The sequence below is a fragment of the Hydra vulgaris genome, chromosome 04 (assembly GCF_038396675.1).
Source record: "Hydra vulgaris chromosome 04, alternate assembly HydraT2T_AEP".
Classification (NCBI taxonomy): Eukaryota; Metazoa; Cnidaria; class Hydrozoa; order Anthoathecata; family Hydridae; genus Hydra; species Hydra vulgaris.
The window spans coordinates 45,102,464-45,117,779 of NC_088923.1; the positions used below are offsets into that span (position 1 = coordinate 45,102,464).

The following is a 15,316-nucleotide window of genomic DNA, read 5'->3' on the forward strand; positions in this document are numbered from 1 at the left end:
AACTATGTGCTTGAATCTAAAATCTTACTTCATAGCACATCATCCCATGTCATTACGGGGTCGTAGCTCTTTTGGCTAAGACTGATGGCTTGTGGCCTACTGTGAATGTGTGCATTCGATCTATTAAAATCCATTCTGGAGGTCTTACATCTGGCTCTGATGTGCTAACCTATAAGCATAAGAAGTGAGTGTGTTTAGCTTTCTATTCTCCTGATTTGAAATTGAACGAAAACATAACAAGACCATACTAAACAACTAAACGAAACATACTAATGCACTACATCATGATACCTGTAGACATCAACAGTCTCTAATATCGGTAAATCAAATTTTTTTTCTTTATTATATGGTTTTGTTCATAATCTTTTTTTGACCTTATCCTTGTATATTTATTCAGATTTGTGTTATAATGTGTGAATGAGACCATTTATTTGTAAGAAGCATAATAGCACAAAAATTTTACACAAAAATACCACCCAACTTACAAATAACTAACTAAAGAATACAGCCGGTTATCTGGGGTCCAAAAATTGTTTAGCAAGTGCTTATCTGTGATTTTATGGTTTTGCACCATAAAATCACAGATCAGAAATGTATGTGAAAAAACAAAGCAAACCACCCTCACAAGATCATTAGTATGTTGGGGCTGTATTGAAAACTGTGATAGGGTTTGTAACTTTTGGCTTTTGTATTTTAGTCCTATTGTATTGCAATATTGACAAGCATTATGTAGAGTGCAGGCAGTGAGATCTATTGTGAAGACTGACGAGTGGCATTAGTTTAGGTCTCAGGCTCTCTGAAATATCATTTGTGATTGCAGTGAATTCCCGAGGAGGGGAATCACCATTCACTACTTAATTCTATTTGGTTATTATGGCACTAACTTTTTTTTATCTCTTACACTCATGAATTTTAACGCTTTGTGAGCTTTATATTATGAATTTGTTACAGCTTTATATTATGAATTTGTTACATTTATATATTTTAATGTTACACAATTGGTTACCAGTTACACAAGTGTTACACAGGTGGTTACCAGTTTTCAATTTATTATCTAGCATTTAGACCATAAGTAGTACCATATTTATTAGCTTATTTTTTCTTTTTATATTGCCGACCTATCATTTACTATCTTTTTACTTACAATTTTATTATCTACTTATTTAATTGTACTGTACAATATTTTTAGCCATTAGTAGACCAGCGGATTTGTATAGACTTGTTTTCTCATAGACAATTGTCTTATCATTTGCTAAGGATGACTACAGTGTGAGTTATGGTTCTCTCTCTCCCTGATTCGTGAAATTTTATTCCTCTTACTAAATAGTCATTGCATTCATTTATGATTCATACCCAATGGCATAATCTACAACATGATTCTATTATCACAACTCCCAGGTCTACATAATTGGACGGCTCCGCTGGTCACTTTTTGCAATCATGGTGTTGCATAAACAATTATAAATCTAAATTAACAATTTTTTTTTTGATTATTTTGTTTTATTTGTACCCAACATATTTTTATTATTTTAATATTAAACTACAATGACAAGAGAATGACCATTTATAGTAGTTGTAAATTATTTTTTTTTATGAGTTTTGACAGTTAACTGGCAGTTGATTCCATCTTTTGACTATCGCCTTTGAGAAGAAGTTGTACTTGACATCAGAATTGTTTTGTTCTCTGGTTAGAAAGATTATTTGTCTTGTATCGTGGTGGTGTTTTTCTTTGGTTGAACTGGAATTAAAGTTTCTTTTATTAAGTCTATTTTTAGTTTTAAATTGTTATATTTAGTCTCCTCTTTTTTGCCTTTCTTCCAGTGTTATCAGACTAAGGCAGCAGATCCTATCCTCGTTGACATTGCTATTACAGAGTTGATTTGCCAATGCCTATGATCACTCCCAAGTCTTTTTCAAATTCTACTTTTGATAATTAATGTCTATTTACCTGGTAGTGAAACTTTTTATTTAGTTTACCAATGTGAATTACATTAAATTTTTTCTCATTTAAAGGCATTTTCCATTTTTTGTACCATTTTAATATAAGCCTAATACTGTTTTGCAAACTGATTGAATTGTTTTTGTCAATTTTGTGACAAAAAAAATAAATTTGTTGATCATTTTTGATTTTTGTTGCCTAGTTGTTTATACTTGTTGTAAATTATAAACAGTAATAGCCCCAGAAACAGGCCTTGAGGAACCCCGCTAAGCATGTGAAGCTATTCTGATATGACATTTTCTAGTTCGACACGCATATTCGATCTTTTAAGTAGTTTACTATCCAGTTGAACAACTTATTTACTATTCCGTATGATATTAGTTTTCTTCAACAAAGTTGTGTGTGTTACTTGATTGAATGCTTTGCTGAAGTCTGTAAATATTATATCAACTGGAATGCCGTTCTCAGTAGCTTTTGTAATTAGATCAAAAAATTCAATCAAGTTTGTTATGCATAATTTTCCCTCAACAAAGCTCTGTTGATCATTTAATATTAAATTATTTGTTGAAAGATGTTCTACTATTTTGTCCTTTATGGTGCTTCCAATTACTCTACAGACCACTGATGTTATGGAAATGGGCCTGTAGTTTAAAACATCCTAATGACTTCCATTTTTGTGAATTGGCGTTACATTAGCTAGTCTCAATAATTAAACAACAGTTTAAATAAGAATAGAATTGAGTTAGACAATTCACGGAGATAAATTCCATCAGTGCCACTTGATTTAGGTTTGTTTAGCTCCCTTAGTTTTTTTTTCAACCACTTCCCATTTGAAAATATTTTCAGTGTTGTCATCAAATTTGACATTGGCTTGTAACAAAAATTCTTGAAGCTCATTCTTTGTTCTTTGCAAAAAGACTCTTGAAACTTTAGATTAGGCATTTCAGCAATTTTTATTTTTAATCAAATTGTTCTCATGATCCTAAAGCATTTTGATATCAAATTGATGAAAGAAGTAATTATTTTTGGGTTTGATTTTGTGTTTGTAGACCCTTTTTGAAAACAAGGTCTAGTATATTTGTTGTTTTACAATCATTCGTTTGAAAGGTTGGTACATATATGTGTTAATAAAAAAATGCATTTTGGATAGCACTTCTAAAACTTTCAAGTTGTTTATCTTTATTTAGTAAAGATGGAACAACATATAGGTCAATGGCTATATTGTTAAAGTTGAAATCATCTGACATAGTTGTACCAGTAGTTTTTTTACAATCAATTAGTTTTCATGTGAGTTGATGATCCATTGGTATTTGTTTTAACTTGGTTTTAACTTTATTGTTTCTCAAATCTTTAATTTATTTTTAGCATATTCAGACACCACCTCCCCTTTTCCCTTCTTTATTGTGATCGAATATTTGGTATCCGCTTATGTTTGGTGTAGAATAGTCATTAAATCAAGTTTCAGAAATTGCCATTGTATCATAACTTAAAATTGAGCTTACTAGTTGTAGTTAAGTTTGTTTTTTATAGATGTTGCCTTGAAGTAGAAAAATTTTAGATGCAATTTTTGTGTATTGTTGCTCTTTGGGGCCATACTTTTAGTACTGATACTATAACAAAGAGGGGATTCTTCTGCCAGATTGGCATTTAGTTTGTTTCTTACTTTACAAAAGTCATAGTCTAACTTGGCTTATGCTGATTTCATATCCAGATTAATGAATACATTAAGAAAATTCTTGTATCCTTTTAAATTTTTTGCTGCAGATAATACTGGAATTCTTTGTTCTGGTGATGATAACACAACAAGTATTGCCATATTAGCATTTTGGATATTTGCTTTCAATTTAAATTTTTTTATGTATGTAATTTGATTGGTATCAATATTTATGTCAATAAGATGGTTAACTTTTGCTAAATTAACTACTTCCTTTTCTTTATCAGTTCTGGTTGATTCTAAATCACCAGAAATAATAATATTCTTCTCCTTTTTTTTCTTGAGTTCTTCAACAGAAATTGCATCAAGTATACTCATTTGCTGAGGTATTAATTTACAGTTAAGTTACAACATTACTTCATAGATTATAATCAGAATTTTGTAATTATTTATTTTGTCATTTTGTTTTCTAACAATCTAATTTAAATTTGCAACCTCGGCTTTTAATTGTAACAAAACTTTTTCCAAAATTGCTGTTGTTAATTTTACGTTTTTACCAGGAAATTTTGTGTTCTTCATTATTTAAAAAAAAAAAAAGAGAGAACTGTAATATATCTTATATAGTTATATGTAATATATGATATATGTTATATCGGAAATTCTAATAAGATATTGATAATCATATTTTTATTTGGTATGGTTATTTTCTTTTTAAATATTTTTTAATTTGTAATTTTGTAATAAGTTATTTTATATAATTTTTATTGCTAATAATCTTCGTTGTTAATTTGTTCTCTTTAATACAAAAAGTAATTTGTTTTAATGTGTGTTTATTGTTATAAAAAAAAACAGCTTGTCCTTTGTCTCTCAGGAAATAATATAAGTTTTTTGTTACGGTTAAATGCTGATTTAGCAAAACCAAAAATTTTGTTTTTAAAAATCAAAAGCAATAGTGATAGTCTTTTGAAGCAAATATAGTAAATAAATAAACAAAGTACTTCGAAACAAAAAATAATATCACCATAAACAGGAGCAAAATCTGTTTTTGGGTAACTACATTAAAAATCAATTTTATTGATTCACAACTCACTAGTTACTGGTAATCAAAAAAATACCTTGTTACTTCAATACCAGATGTTTAATGAAAAACTTTTTATTTTAAATAATATTTAAGACTCAGTTAATATTCAAGAGTCTTGGTTCACTCCAAAAAATATTTTTTATTTAAAAATTTTTCGAATCCAACGTTAATATGTTGAACATATTAATAGTTTTTAATATATATATGGATATATATATGGATATATATATATATATATATATATATATATATATATACATATATATATGTATATATATAAGGTCGACCTTAATTCAGAGGGTTGTGTATATATATATATACATACATATATATATATATATATATATATATATATATATATATATATATATATATATATATATATATATATATACAAATATATAATGTATATGTCATACCTCTCTATTGTTTATGTTATTTTTTTAATATTTATATTTATTAAATATGTTTTGATTAAGCTTTAGTTTTTTTTTATAGTTCTCAATGATCTTGGCAATGTTTTTGGATGTTTGTCAGTCGTATTTGCAAGATTTAGACCAATGGATGACCATTGGTAAACTTCCCCACAACAGTGATGAGGAGTTTATGATTTGCAGGTACAATGTTATATTAAAAACATCTATTTAGGCTTATTAAAACATGTGCACATTAGTTAAAAAATAAAAAGAGACTTGATGCCAGGGGATAATCAGTTTAGTATGCTTTAAAATGTTCAAATGTTAATGGAAAAAGTTTAAAATGAAACCGTCAACTTATTAATAACTCTATATATACACAATTTTTTATGGGATCTGATGTAACTGAATGATCTGATGTAAATGAATGATCTGATGTAACTGAATGATCTGATGTAAATGAATGATCTGATGTAACTGAATGATCTGATGTAACTGAATGATCTGATGTAAATGAATGATCTGATGTAAATGAATGATCTGATGTAAATGAATGATCTGATGTAACTGAATGATCTGATGTAAATGAATGATCTGATGTAACTGAATGATCTGATGTAACTGAATGATCTGATGTAAATGAATGATCTGATGTAACTGAATGATCTGATGTAAATGAATGATCTGATGTAACTGAATGATCTGATGTAACTGAATGATCTGATGTAAATGAATTATCTGATGTAACTGAATGATCTGATGTAACTGAATGATCTGATGTAACTGAATGATCTGATGTAAATGAATGATCTGATGTAACTGAATGATCTGATGTAAATGAATGATCTGATGTAACTGAATGATCTGATGTAACTGAATGATCTGATGTAAATGAATGATCTGATGTAACTGAATGATCTGATGTAAATGAATGATCTGATGTAACTGAATGATCTGATGTAAATGAATGATCTGATGTAACTGAATGATCTGATGTAACTGAATGATCTGATGTAAATGAATGATCTGATGTAACTGAATGATCTGATGTAAATGAATGATCTGATGTAACTGAATGATCTGATGTAACTGAATGATCTGATGTAAATGAATGATCTGATGTAAATGAATGATCTGATGTAAATGAATGATCTGATGTAACTGAATGATCTGATGTAACTGAATGATCTGATGTAAATGAATGATCTGATGTAACTGAATGATCTGATGTAACTGAATGATCTGATGTAAATGAATGATCTGATGTAACTGAATGATCTGATGTAAATGATTTGGTTTTAAGAAAAAAGTTATTTTTTTTTATTGCTGTTTTTTTATTTGATTAAGATTTTTAAGGATTAAGATATTATAAAAGGATTAAAGTTTTGTTTTAGTTTATAGTTATTCAGTTACTTAAAATATTTTTATATTGTTACTGAAATCATTTTATATATTATTAAGTATGTTTTTTATTATTAGGTGAGTTGCTACATTTTTTCATTTTGATTCCAGTGCTTTATTGACAGACATACTGACATATTATACATAAGATAATTTATTTTGTTACCATATTTTGTAGTATTCCAGTATTTAGAAACAGAGGGAGTATTTTGGAACCACACTTTGGCATGAGCTTGTTGCACAAGTTCAACAAATTTTTTTTCTTTAAAAGGTTACATTTTTTTGCAAGCTAAAATTTGAATTTTCTACTTAACGATTGGTTTAAAACTTATTTTTCAAAGTTTACAAATGAATTTGAAAAGGCCAGTTAGTTTTCTTTGCTGTCATAGCAAGAAGATTTTTTGTGTTAATATCAACAAACTTTAATCAATATTTAAATAAATAAAAATAATATTTTTCCTTTTTCTATTTAGCAGGCATAAAGAAATTTTTCTGCAATTGCATAATCAGTGGCGTGCTGGCCCCAGAGGCTATGCGAGAATCCCACATGAGCTTTTAGCTTTTTATCTTATAAAGACCATTTAGAAAAAATTATTTTACTATATTCTTCAAATGATCAACAAATAATTTTTTAAACGCTTTATTTATGCAAATTAGTTTTTTAATTATCTGATACAACAAATTAGTTTTTTATTTATCTGATTTAAAGTGTTAAACTTTGAGCACTACTATATTAGTATTTTGCAAATGCAAACCTAACGTTGGCCTCTAAATATTAACAAAAAGTGTTTATTATTATGTCACATAACTTGCTTCTAACAATTGTAATAAATCAAAAAAATCACATCAAGGCATCAAGGATTAAATTAAGATCACCCCATCAAGAGTTAAACTAAAGTCATAGCAGTCAGATGGGAATTTTTAGGTATTAATAAAGAATTGCTCATAAAATGTTTTCATTAAAACTATCAACTTTTAAATTTAATTATTGCTTGCTTTTTCAACTATCTTATTATTTAATTGCTATGTAACCATAAAATTGAAATGTTATGTTTGTTACTTAACCTTTTTTTATATGGTCAAAATATTTTCAAAATGATAAATTATGATTTAAAAAACTTACTTTAAAAAATGGTGCAATTAGAATACATAAAATAATACAGAATACATAGTTCCCCCAAACAAAAAAAATTGTGGTTAGACTAAATAAAGTTTTGTTTTTTATTTGGAAATTTGAGTTGAATCACGTAAAAAGATATTTAAAATTTCAAAGCATGAAACTCATTTTAAACTGCGAAAGTAAAAAAAAAAGGAATTTAATTAATGCTTTTAAATGTTTGGTATCAATGCAAATACATTTAAAATAGTTTAAATGTTTAGTATCAATGCAAATACATTTTAAATGTTTTGTATGAACGAAATTACCAATTAAATTACTTCGTATAATCTTGTTTTATTTAAGATAGTAACACATGCTATTTTTGGTTCAAAAATAAAACATTTCTAGATTTACAAGTTATCAGGCATAATTTTATTTAAAATATAGCTTTGCATATATTGATTATAATATCAATAAAGTATTTACAATTCCTGTTCAGTTACTTAACATTATAAAAATACCTTTTTAAACACAAAAATTATTTTATGAATTAACCGACAGGCAATAAAAATTATCCATAACTTTTTCTACCTTCTCCTAAACATTTGACTTTATTTTGAAATCTATAATTACATTTTTAAGCAATAATATCGAAGCTGTTAAAAACTAGATTTTTTTATAATGCATTGTAACGCTACTTAGTTTACTTTATGTTAAATGTTGTTATATAATGTAGTGTTTATATATTAATGGGCCTTCAAATAAAGCATTATTAATATATATATATATATATATATATATATATATATATATATATATATATATATATATATATATATATATATATACACACATATATATATATACTCATATATATATACACACACATATATATATATACACATGTGTATATATATATATACATGTGTATATATATATGTATGTATATATATATGTATATATATATATATGTGTGTGTATATATATATATATATATATATATATATATATATATATATATATATATATATATATATATATATATATATATATATATATATATATATATATATATATATATATATATAATAATTATTTAAACTTTTTTTTTTTAATTCTGATTTACTCCCAAAAAGGCTGCAAGCAACCACTATTAAATTGGGAGTTACGAGAAAAAAAGAATAAAGTTATAGAGCAAGGAAATGGTTGACAGAAGACTTAAAAAGTTCAAGGTTGTATGAGTCAGGAAAACATGAAGTTGGGAGAGAGTTCCAAGCGTTAAAATGCAGGAAAAAAAAACTAGACAAGTAAAAGTTTTTTAGAGCATGCAGAGACAGATAGAGTAAAGATACAGTAGAAGAATGAGACTTTGGTGAATGACAAGTTAAGCGAGATTGAGTTTTAGTTGATGGAACAAGAGATAATAGCATTTACAATTATAGTATTTACGATGATGGGAAGGAAGCTAAAGCTTAGCAGATAAAGCAGGTCCAACTACGTTGACAATGTGTTTTTGGACTTTTTCTAGAAGAAAAAGAGCATCATTAAAAGAACCAGCTAAAATATGAGTATTCCATGCTGGGGCGAATAAGAGATTTGTAGAGGTTGAAAACGGAATCAGGAGATAGAAAATGGTGATTTTAGCTAATGTATTGAATATATGGTTTCCATGAAAGGTCAGTACTAAACAATCCAAGAAGATGTAAAGAAGATGACTCAGTGAGGTGGTTGCCATTTTTTAATATAGGAATATCGACAGTACTGCGATAGTTGTTTGCAGTAAATAACTGAGTATTGTTGGAAATAAAATTCATAAGCCACTGTGGGCCCCAATCTGTTACAGAAGTGAGATTAGATTTAAGATCCACTGCCTGTTCTAAGCGATCGAAAAGAGAAGATTTTTTGTCAAGACAGGAGTGTAAGGTTGATTAATCAGCAAAAAGCGCTACTTTAGATGTAAGGTTGTCAGGAAGATCATTAATGTAGATAGGAAACAAAACAGGACAAAGGATAGAACCTTGAGGTACCTCATAAGTTTCTGGAAATAAAGAAGAAAATTGGCCTTTAAAGATGACTTAAATAAAGCAGTTCGAAAGAAATTATTTGATAATCTCAAAAACTTTCCCAGATACACCATATGAAATGATAAAATCTTTCAGTTAAAACTGTTAACCAGTCAGCCATAGAGCAAGAGGATCAAGCAACATATTAATTGTCGGACAGTAAATTATTTGACTCCAAATAGGATGTGAAAAACTAGTTGATCAAAAACTCAAAGACCTTGCTAATAACAGAAAGAAAACTGATCAGACGATAATTGGAGGGGTCAGAATGTTCACCAGAGTTTTTGAAATTGGAACAACAAATTCTATAAACTATAAGAATATACACATACATTCTTATAGTTTGACACACAATAAATTTAAATTTATTGTGTGTGGTAAAAAATGTCTCTTAACAATCTATTGTTTTTCTATTGTTTGTCTCATAACAGCTTAGTGTTTAAAGAAGACAATATCAAGTACACTGTATGTAAAAACTATTAGATTTAATTGAGGAAAGTTATTAAATTTAATCTTTTTTAAAAAATCTCCAAAAAAGCTATTATTTTTAAATGAAACTAAAAACTCTCTAAATGTTTTTATTTTTATTTTTTTACTGTTTACATACATTTTCTAAAAAATAAGTAGAACATGCGAGGAATGCCACATTGACTGACAAGTAGGTTGAAGGTGCGTGGAGTGATGCTGCATCAACTAACGGATTTAGTTTGGGCAGGCGATCTATTGATTAAAAAAAACATGAAGTTTACATTTTCTAATAAAAATAAAAAATGACCAAACAAGAGTATATGTAATACATGAATACATATCTAACAGTATGTATGTATACATATCTAACATAGATGACAAATGTGTGGCATTTCTATTGTTGTTTTTTGAAATTATTATAATAAAATTTCAACCCACTTACTTAGACTATATTTACTCAAAAAACAAATAAGGACTCAGGAAATGAAGTACTGGAGCTAGTAATGTTAAATAAGTTAACTCTATCTGTTTGAATTTTCTTCAAATTACGACATATTTTTAGCTAGCAGAACTATCAAGGAGGAGAAGGAGGGGAAGAGTTAATAACTATATTGTTATAAATTTTTATAAAAGAATTTTTTTATTTCCTTAACATAAGCATTAATAACTCAGAGCAGTAAGGTTTTAGTCATCTAAAGTTCAAATCCTCCAAAAAAAAGAAAAATTTAAAAAGTTTCTTATACATACACAATCCTTAAATATATGATTCGCAAACTTAACTTGTCTACTGTCAGTAGCACTGATGTTTACACAGTTGTTTGTACATAATGTTATCCAAGAGGACTTTTTACATTTGATTATTACATATTGCATTTTATATTTGCAGATTACATCTCGAGTAAAGATAAAATTCTATTTTATTAAATTATGTAAATGTAATTTTAATACTTGCATTTTTTGTTTGTTTCATTTTTGAGAGTGTATTGTGGTTTTTAAATTTTTTTTTTATAAATTTTAATGCAATATAGTTGCAATTATTTAAAGTAAAAAGTTGTTGAACTATTTCATCGGCATAAAAAGTTTATAAATTTATTTATTATAAATTTATAAATTTATTTTTTAATTTATCATATCTTTAGTACTTCAGTGGTTTAATGTGTTGTCCTTGGTGCCAACATCTAAACATGTGGGTTAGTGGGTTCAAATCCACCGCTAAGCAAATAAATTTTTTTTAGTTTTTTCACTTTTTAAATACAAACAAAACAGTTTAAGCAAAAAATGATATTCTTAGAGTATTTTAAAAATTTATCATATACATATACTATACACAGTTGTTCTATATACAACCTGGGAAACTAAACATAACCTACTGATGTTTACACTTGCAGACAATTGTACCTAACGTTATACAAATAGATTTATTACATAAAATGTAAATGACATGCTGTTATATATATGTATATATATATATATATATATATATATATATATATATATATATATATATATATATATATATATATATAGATATATATATATTTAAAGTAGTAAAAAATTACTTAACAAAATTTTTCATTTGACACTGTGTTTCATCAATTAAGACTCATCAGAAAAATTTTCATCAGGAGAATTTTCTGATGAGTCTTTGATAAAACACAGTTAAAACATTGGTAAATGAGAAAAAGTTTTGTTAAGTGATTTTCTACTACTTTATAATTGCTCTGTTCTTTTTAGAACATTGAGCACTCTATTTGGTAGAGTACGTTTTAAAATTGTTTATATATATGTATATATATATATATATATATATATATATATATATATATATATATATATATATATATATATATATATATATATATATATATATATATATATATATATATATATATATATATATTTATATATATATATTTATATATATATATTTATATATATATATTTATATTTATATGTATATATATATATATATATATATATATATATATATATATATATATATATATATATATATATATATATATAATTGATTATTTGACAAGAATAAATTAAAATAACTACATTATTTTTTACTACTAAAAATTTCATGCATTTAGCAATCATCAGGTAAAAAATACATTGTTTTTTTCGTTAAAAAATATACTCAATAAACATTGTGGCGTTCAAAAACAATTATAAAACTATAACTATTTGCGAGCGTGATTTAGTATACATATATATATATATATATATATATATATATATATATATATATATATATATATATATATATATATATATATATATATATATTATGATGGTCCTTATTTTTGAAGTTTAAAAACTTCGTTGTCTGAACACCTAGTAATATTCCAATATATATAAAAATAATTCAGGGTAAATATGAGCAGGATGGATCAATATTTAGAAAAGTTTTTTGTTTTGTGAGAATATTGGCATGCAAGAATTTTACAAAAGAACCCAAATGTAACAAAATGCTCAATATTGTTGCAAAATGAAACCATTTAGAACAAACTATAAATGAAATTAATATATGTAAATAAACAGATTTCAACTAATAAGTAAAAATAAATATTTTGTGTCAGTAAGTCAGTACATAGTTACATAGTTGAGTATTATATAATAATACTAATAATAAAAGTAATAATAATATTAATAATAATAATAATAATAATAGTAGATATAAATACAATTTTTTAATAAGATAAATGTTTAGATTGAATTGAAATATTTTGTTGTAAATTATATAGTTTATTGTTAACACATCTTGGGCACCTTACAAAATTATTTTTAAATCTTGTACAAGTTCTTTGCAGCCGTATTGTATCTTCTGCTAATGTTTTTATCACCATTTTAATAATTAAATTTTTTTTTATATTTTAAAAACTATTGTTAAGAATTCGTATTTGTAAGAACATCATTAGAAGGTAAATATGTAAAATGTATTTTATAAATGAGGAATTTGTAATTTTGTATGTTGTGTAAAATTATAAAAAGTTTTTATTGCATTTTGTGCACTATTGTTATAAAGTATAAAAACTGAGAATGAGGGAAACTATAATGTAATAATATCCTTTATTTTGTTTTATTAACTACCATTGCAACTACTACTCAATCTTATTGCATTTTTCCAAATACAATTAGGTTAACCAGGTCTTCCCCTTTAAGGAGAAATAATTGAAACAATATTTTACTCAAATACTCTGCCTGAAAACCTTGTTTTAAAGAAACTTTCACTCTATTTAACCCCAAGTACATGGGAGGAGCATTTAACCCTGAGTACATTCGGCAAGGGCATTTAAATCCCTGACAGAGTTCATTATCCATAACATGACACAAAAATTACCAATTATTAAGTTATCAACAATAACAAATATCTAAATTTAAGTTAATTTTTCAGGTGGCTTATGTTTAGTTTAGTTTAGCCCTATAGAGGGGATCAATGGATACAAATTGCCATCAAGGAAGCTTGTTCTTGAACATTTTCTTAATTTGTACAATTTTCTGAAAGAAGATGTTGGAAATGCAGCAAACTAAACTATTGAGAGAGTGGAACGTTTTTGTTTTGAGCAAAAATTCCGATCAAATATTGCATAAAAAAACTTGAGCAATTATTCTATGAGTGGAAAGGCCTTTAAAAGAGTAAGAGCCGCCAAAAAGAGTAAGAGGACGATCACAATTCAGCAATCAAACAAAACTGCATTTTCAGCCGCAGTTAAGGAATTCAAAAACAAAAAAACCAGCTAAAAATTACAAATTACTGTGTAGTGGGATCTTTATGTTGCTAAAAGACATATTTATAAAGATATACTTGATGCTAGCTAATCACCGTTGTTAAAAAAAGAGGAATTTATTCTTACACACTCAAGTCAGTAGAAAGCCAGAGTGGAACTGAAAAACAGGATCTATTTTCAGCTACAAGTAGTGCAGTCACTCCACCACCAAAGAAACAAGGATGCCAAATTGTACTATCACCATAACTGGCACAATGTTCGATTGAAATAGGCTGAGCAACCAGGCTGCCATGATGGTTGTATTCGAAACTTCAAGGGCTCTAGGACAAGACGCTGAATCACTTGCTCTAAATAGATCAACCATCCGTCGCAAGTGTTGAAAACACAGACAGGAAGCCACCTCCAGAATAATTTAAAATTTCAAGCGCAACACGGCACTTACAGTGCACTGAGATGGCAAACTCATAAATGATCTGACTGGAACAGAGAAGGTTAACAGGTTGCCAATTCTTGTCACAACAATGGGGTGTACGAAGCTATTGGATATTCTAAAAATTCCTGCTGGTACTAACAAATAAACATTTTTTTATGTATTATATAATATATAATTTGCTGGGGATCTTTACTTTGAAGGTACTAGTCAATCAGAGGCACAAACAGTACATTATGCCTTACAAAAATGGGAGCTGGAAGAATTAGTCTGTGGTATGTGTGTCAATACAACCAGCTCCAACACTGGTTGATTGTTTAGTGCAAGCATTCTTTCTTGAAAAGCAACTTGGTTGTTGTCATCACATCCTGGAACTCATATTGGGTATTGCTTTTAGTGTGTATGGGACCAAGTAAAGCTCCAGAAATTCTCACAAAAAACTCTTCCTGATTTTGTTTCCAAGAAGAGTGGGAACATATTTGCTACTCTGAGCATGCTAGATACATTCCTAGCTGAAGATCTGGAAACATGGAACAGATGAGATGACTTCAAGACTGTAGAGACAATTGTGAAATCCTGAGTAGTAACCAACAACCATGCAGTAGAAAACCAAGAAAACCATGCAAAGAAATCCACTTTTCTTCAAAATTACTTTATTCATATATATATATATATATATATATATATATATATATATATATATATATATATATATATATATATATATATATATATATACAAAATTATTTAACATTAATAAATATAAAAATGGCGCCGAGTTGTCTGAAGAAATTTGGGACATAAAAGACAAAATGTTTACACCTTTAATTAAGTGGAAAATTGTGAAATGTGCAATCCTTATAACTCCTCGTCAAAAGTTTGCAATCTTTGCTTATACAAAAAATTCCTTATTTTAGCATATAAAGGTGAAAACTTGTTAAATAAACGAAATGAGTTGATTTTAAAATGCAGGCACAAGAATAAATTCCTCTTATCTTTTTCTTTATCTTATCTTTTTTTGACACCGGTGA

The 15,316-nt window shown here is 27.0% G+C and overlaps 1 protein-coding gene across 1 annotated transcript in view; it reads left to right on the top strand.

Moving 5' to 3' along the window:
* The window catches only part of LOC101236816 (gamma-tubulin complex component 5), a 105,227-nt gene that overhangs the window by 69,541 nt on the left and 20,370 nt on the right, over positions 1-15,316 (top strand). The window contains exon 17 of the mRNA XM_065796432.1: positions 5,173-5,291. Coding sequence (XP_065652504.1) covers positions 5,173-5,291 — 119 coding nt within the window. The remainder of the gene's footprint in view (positions 1-5,172; positions 5,292-15,316) is intronic.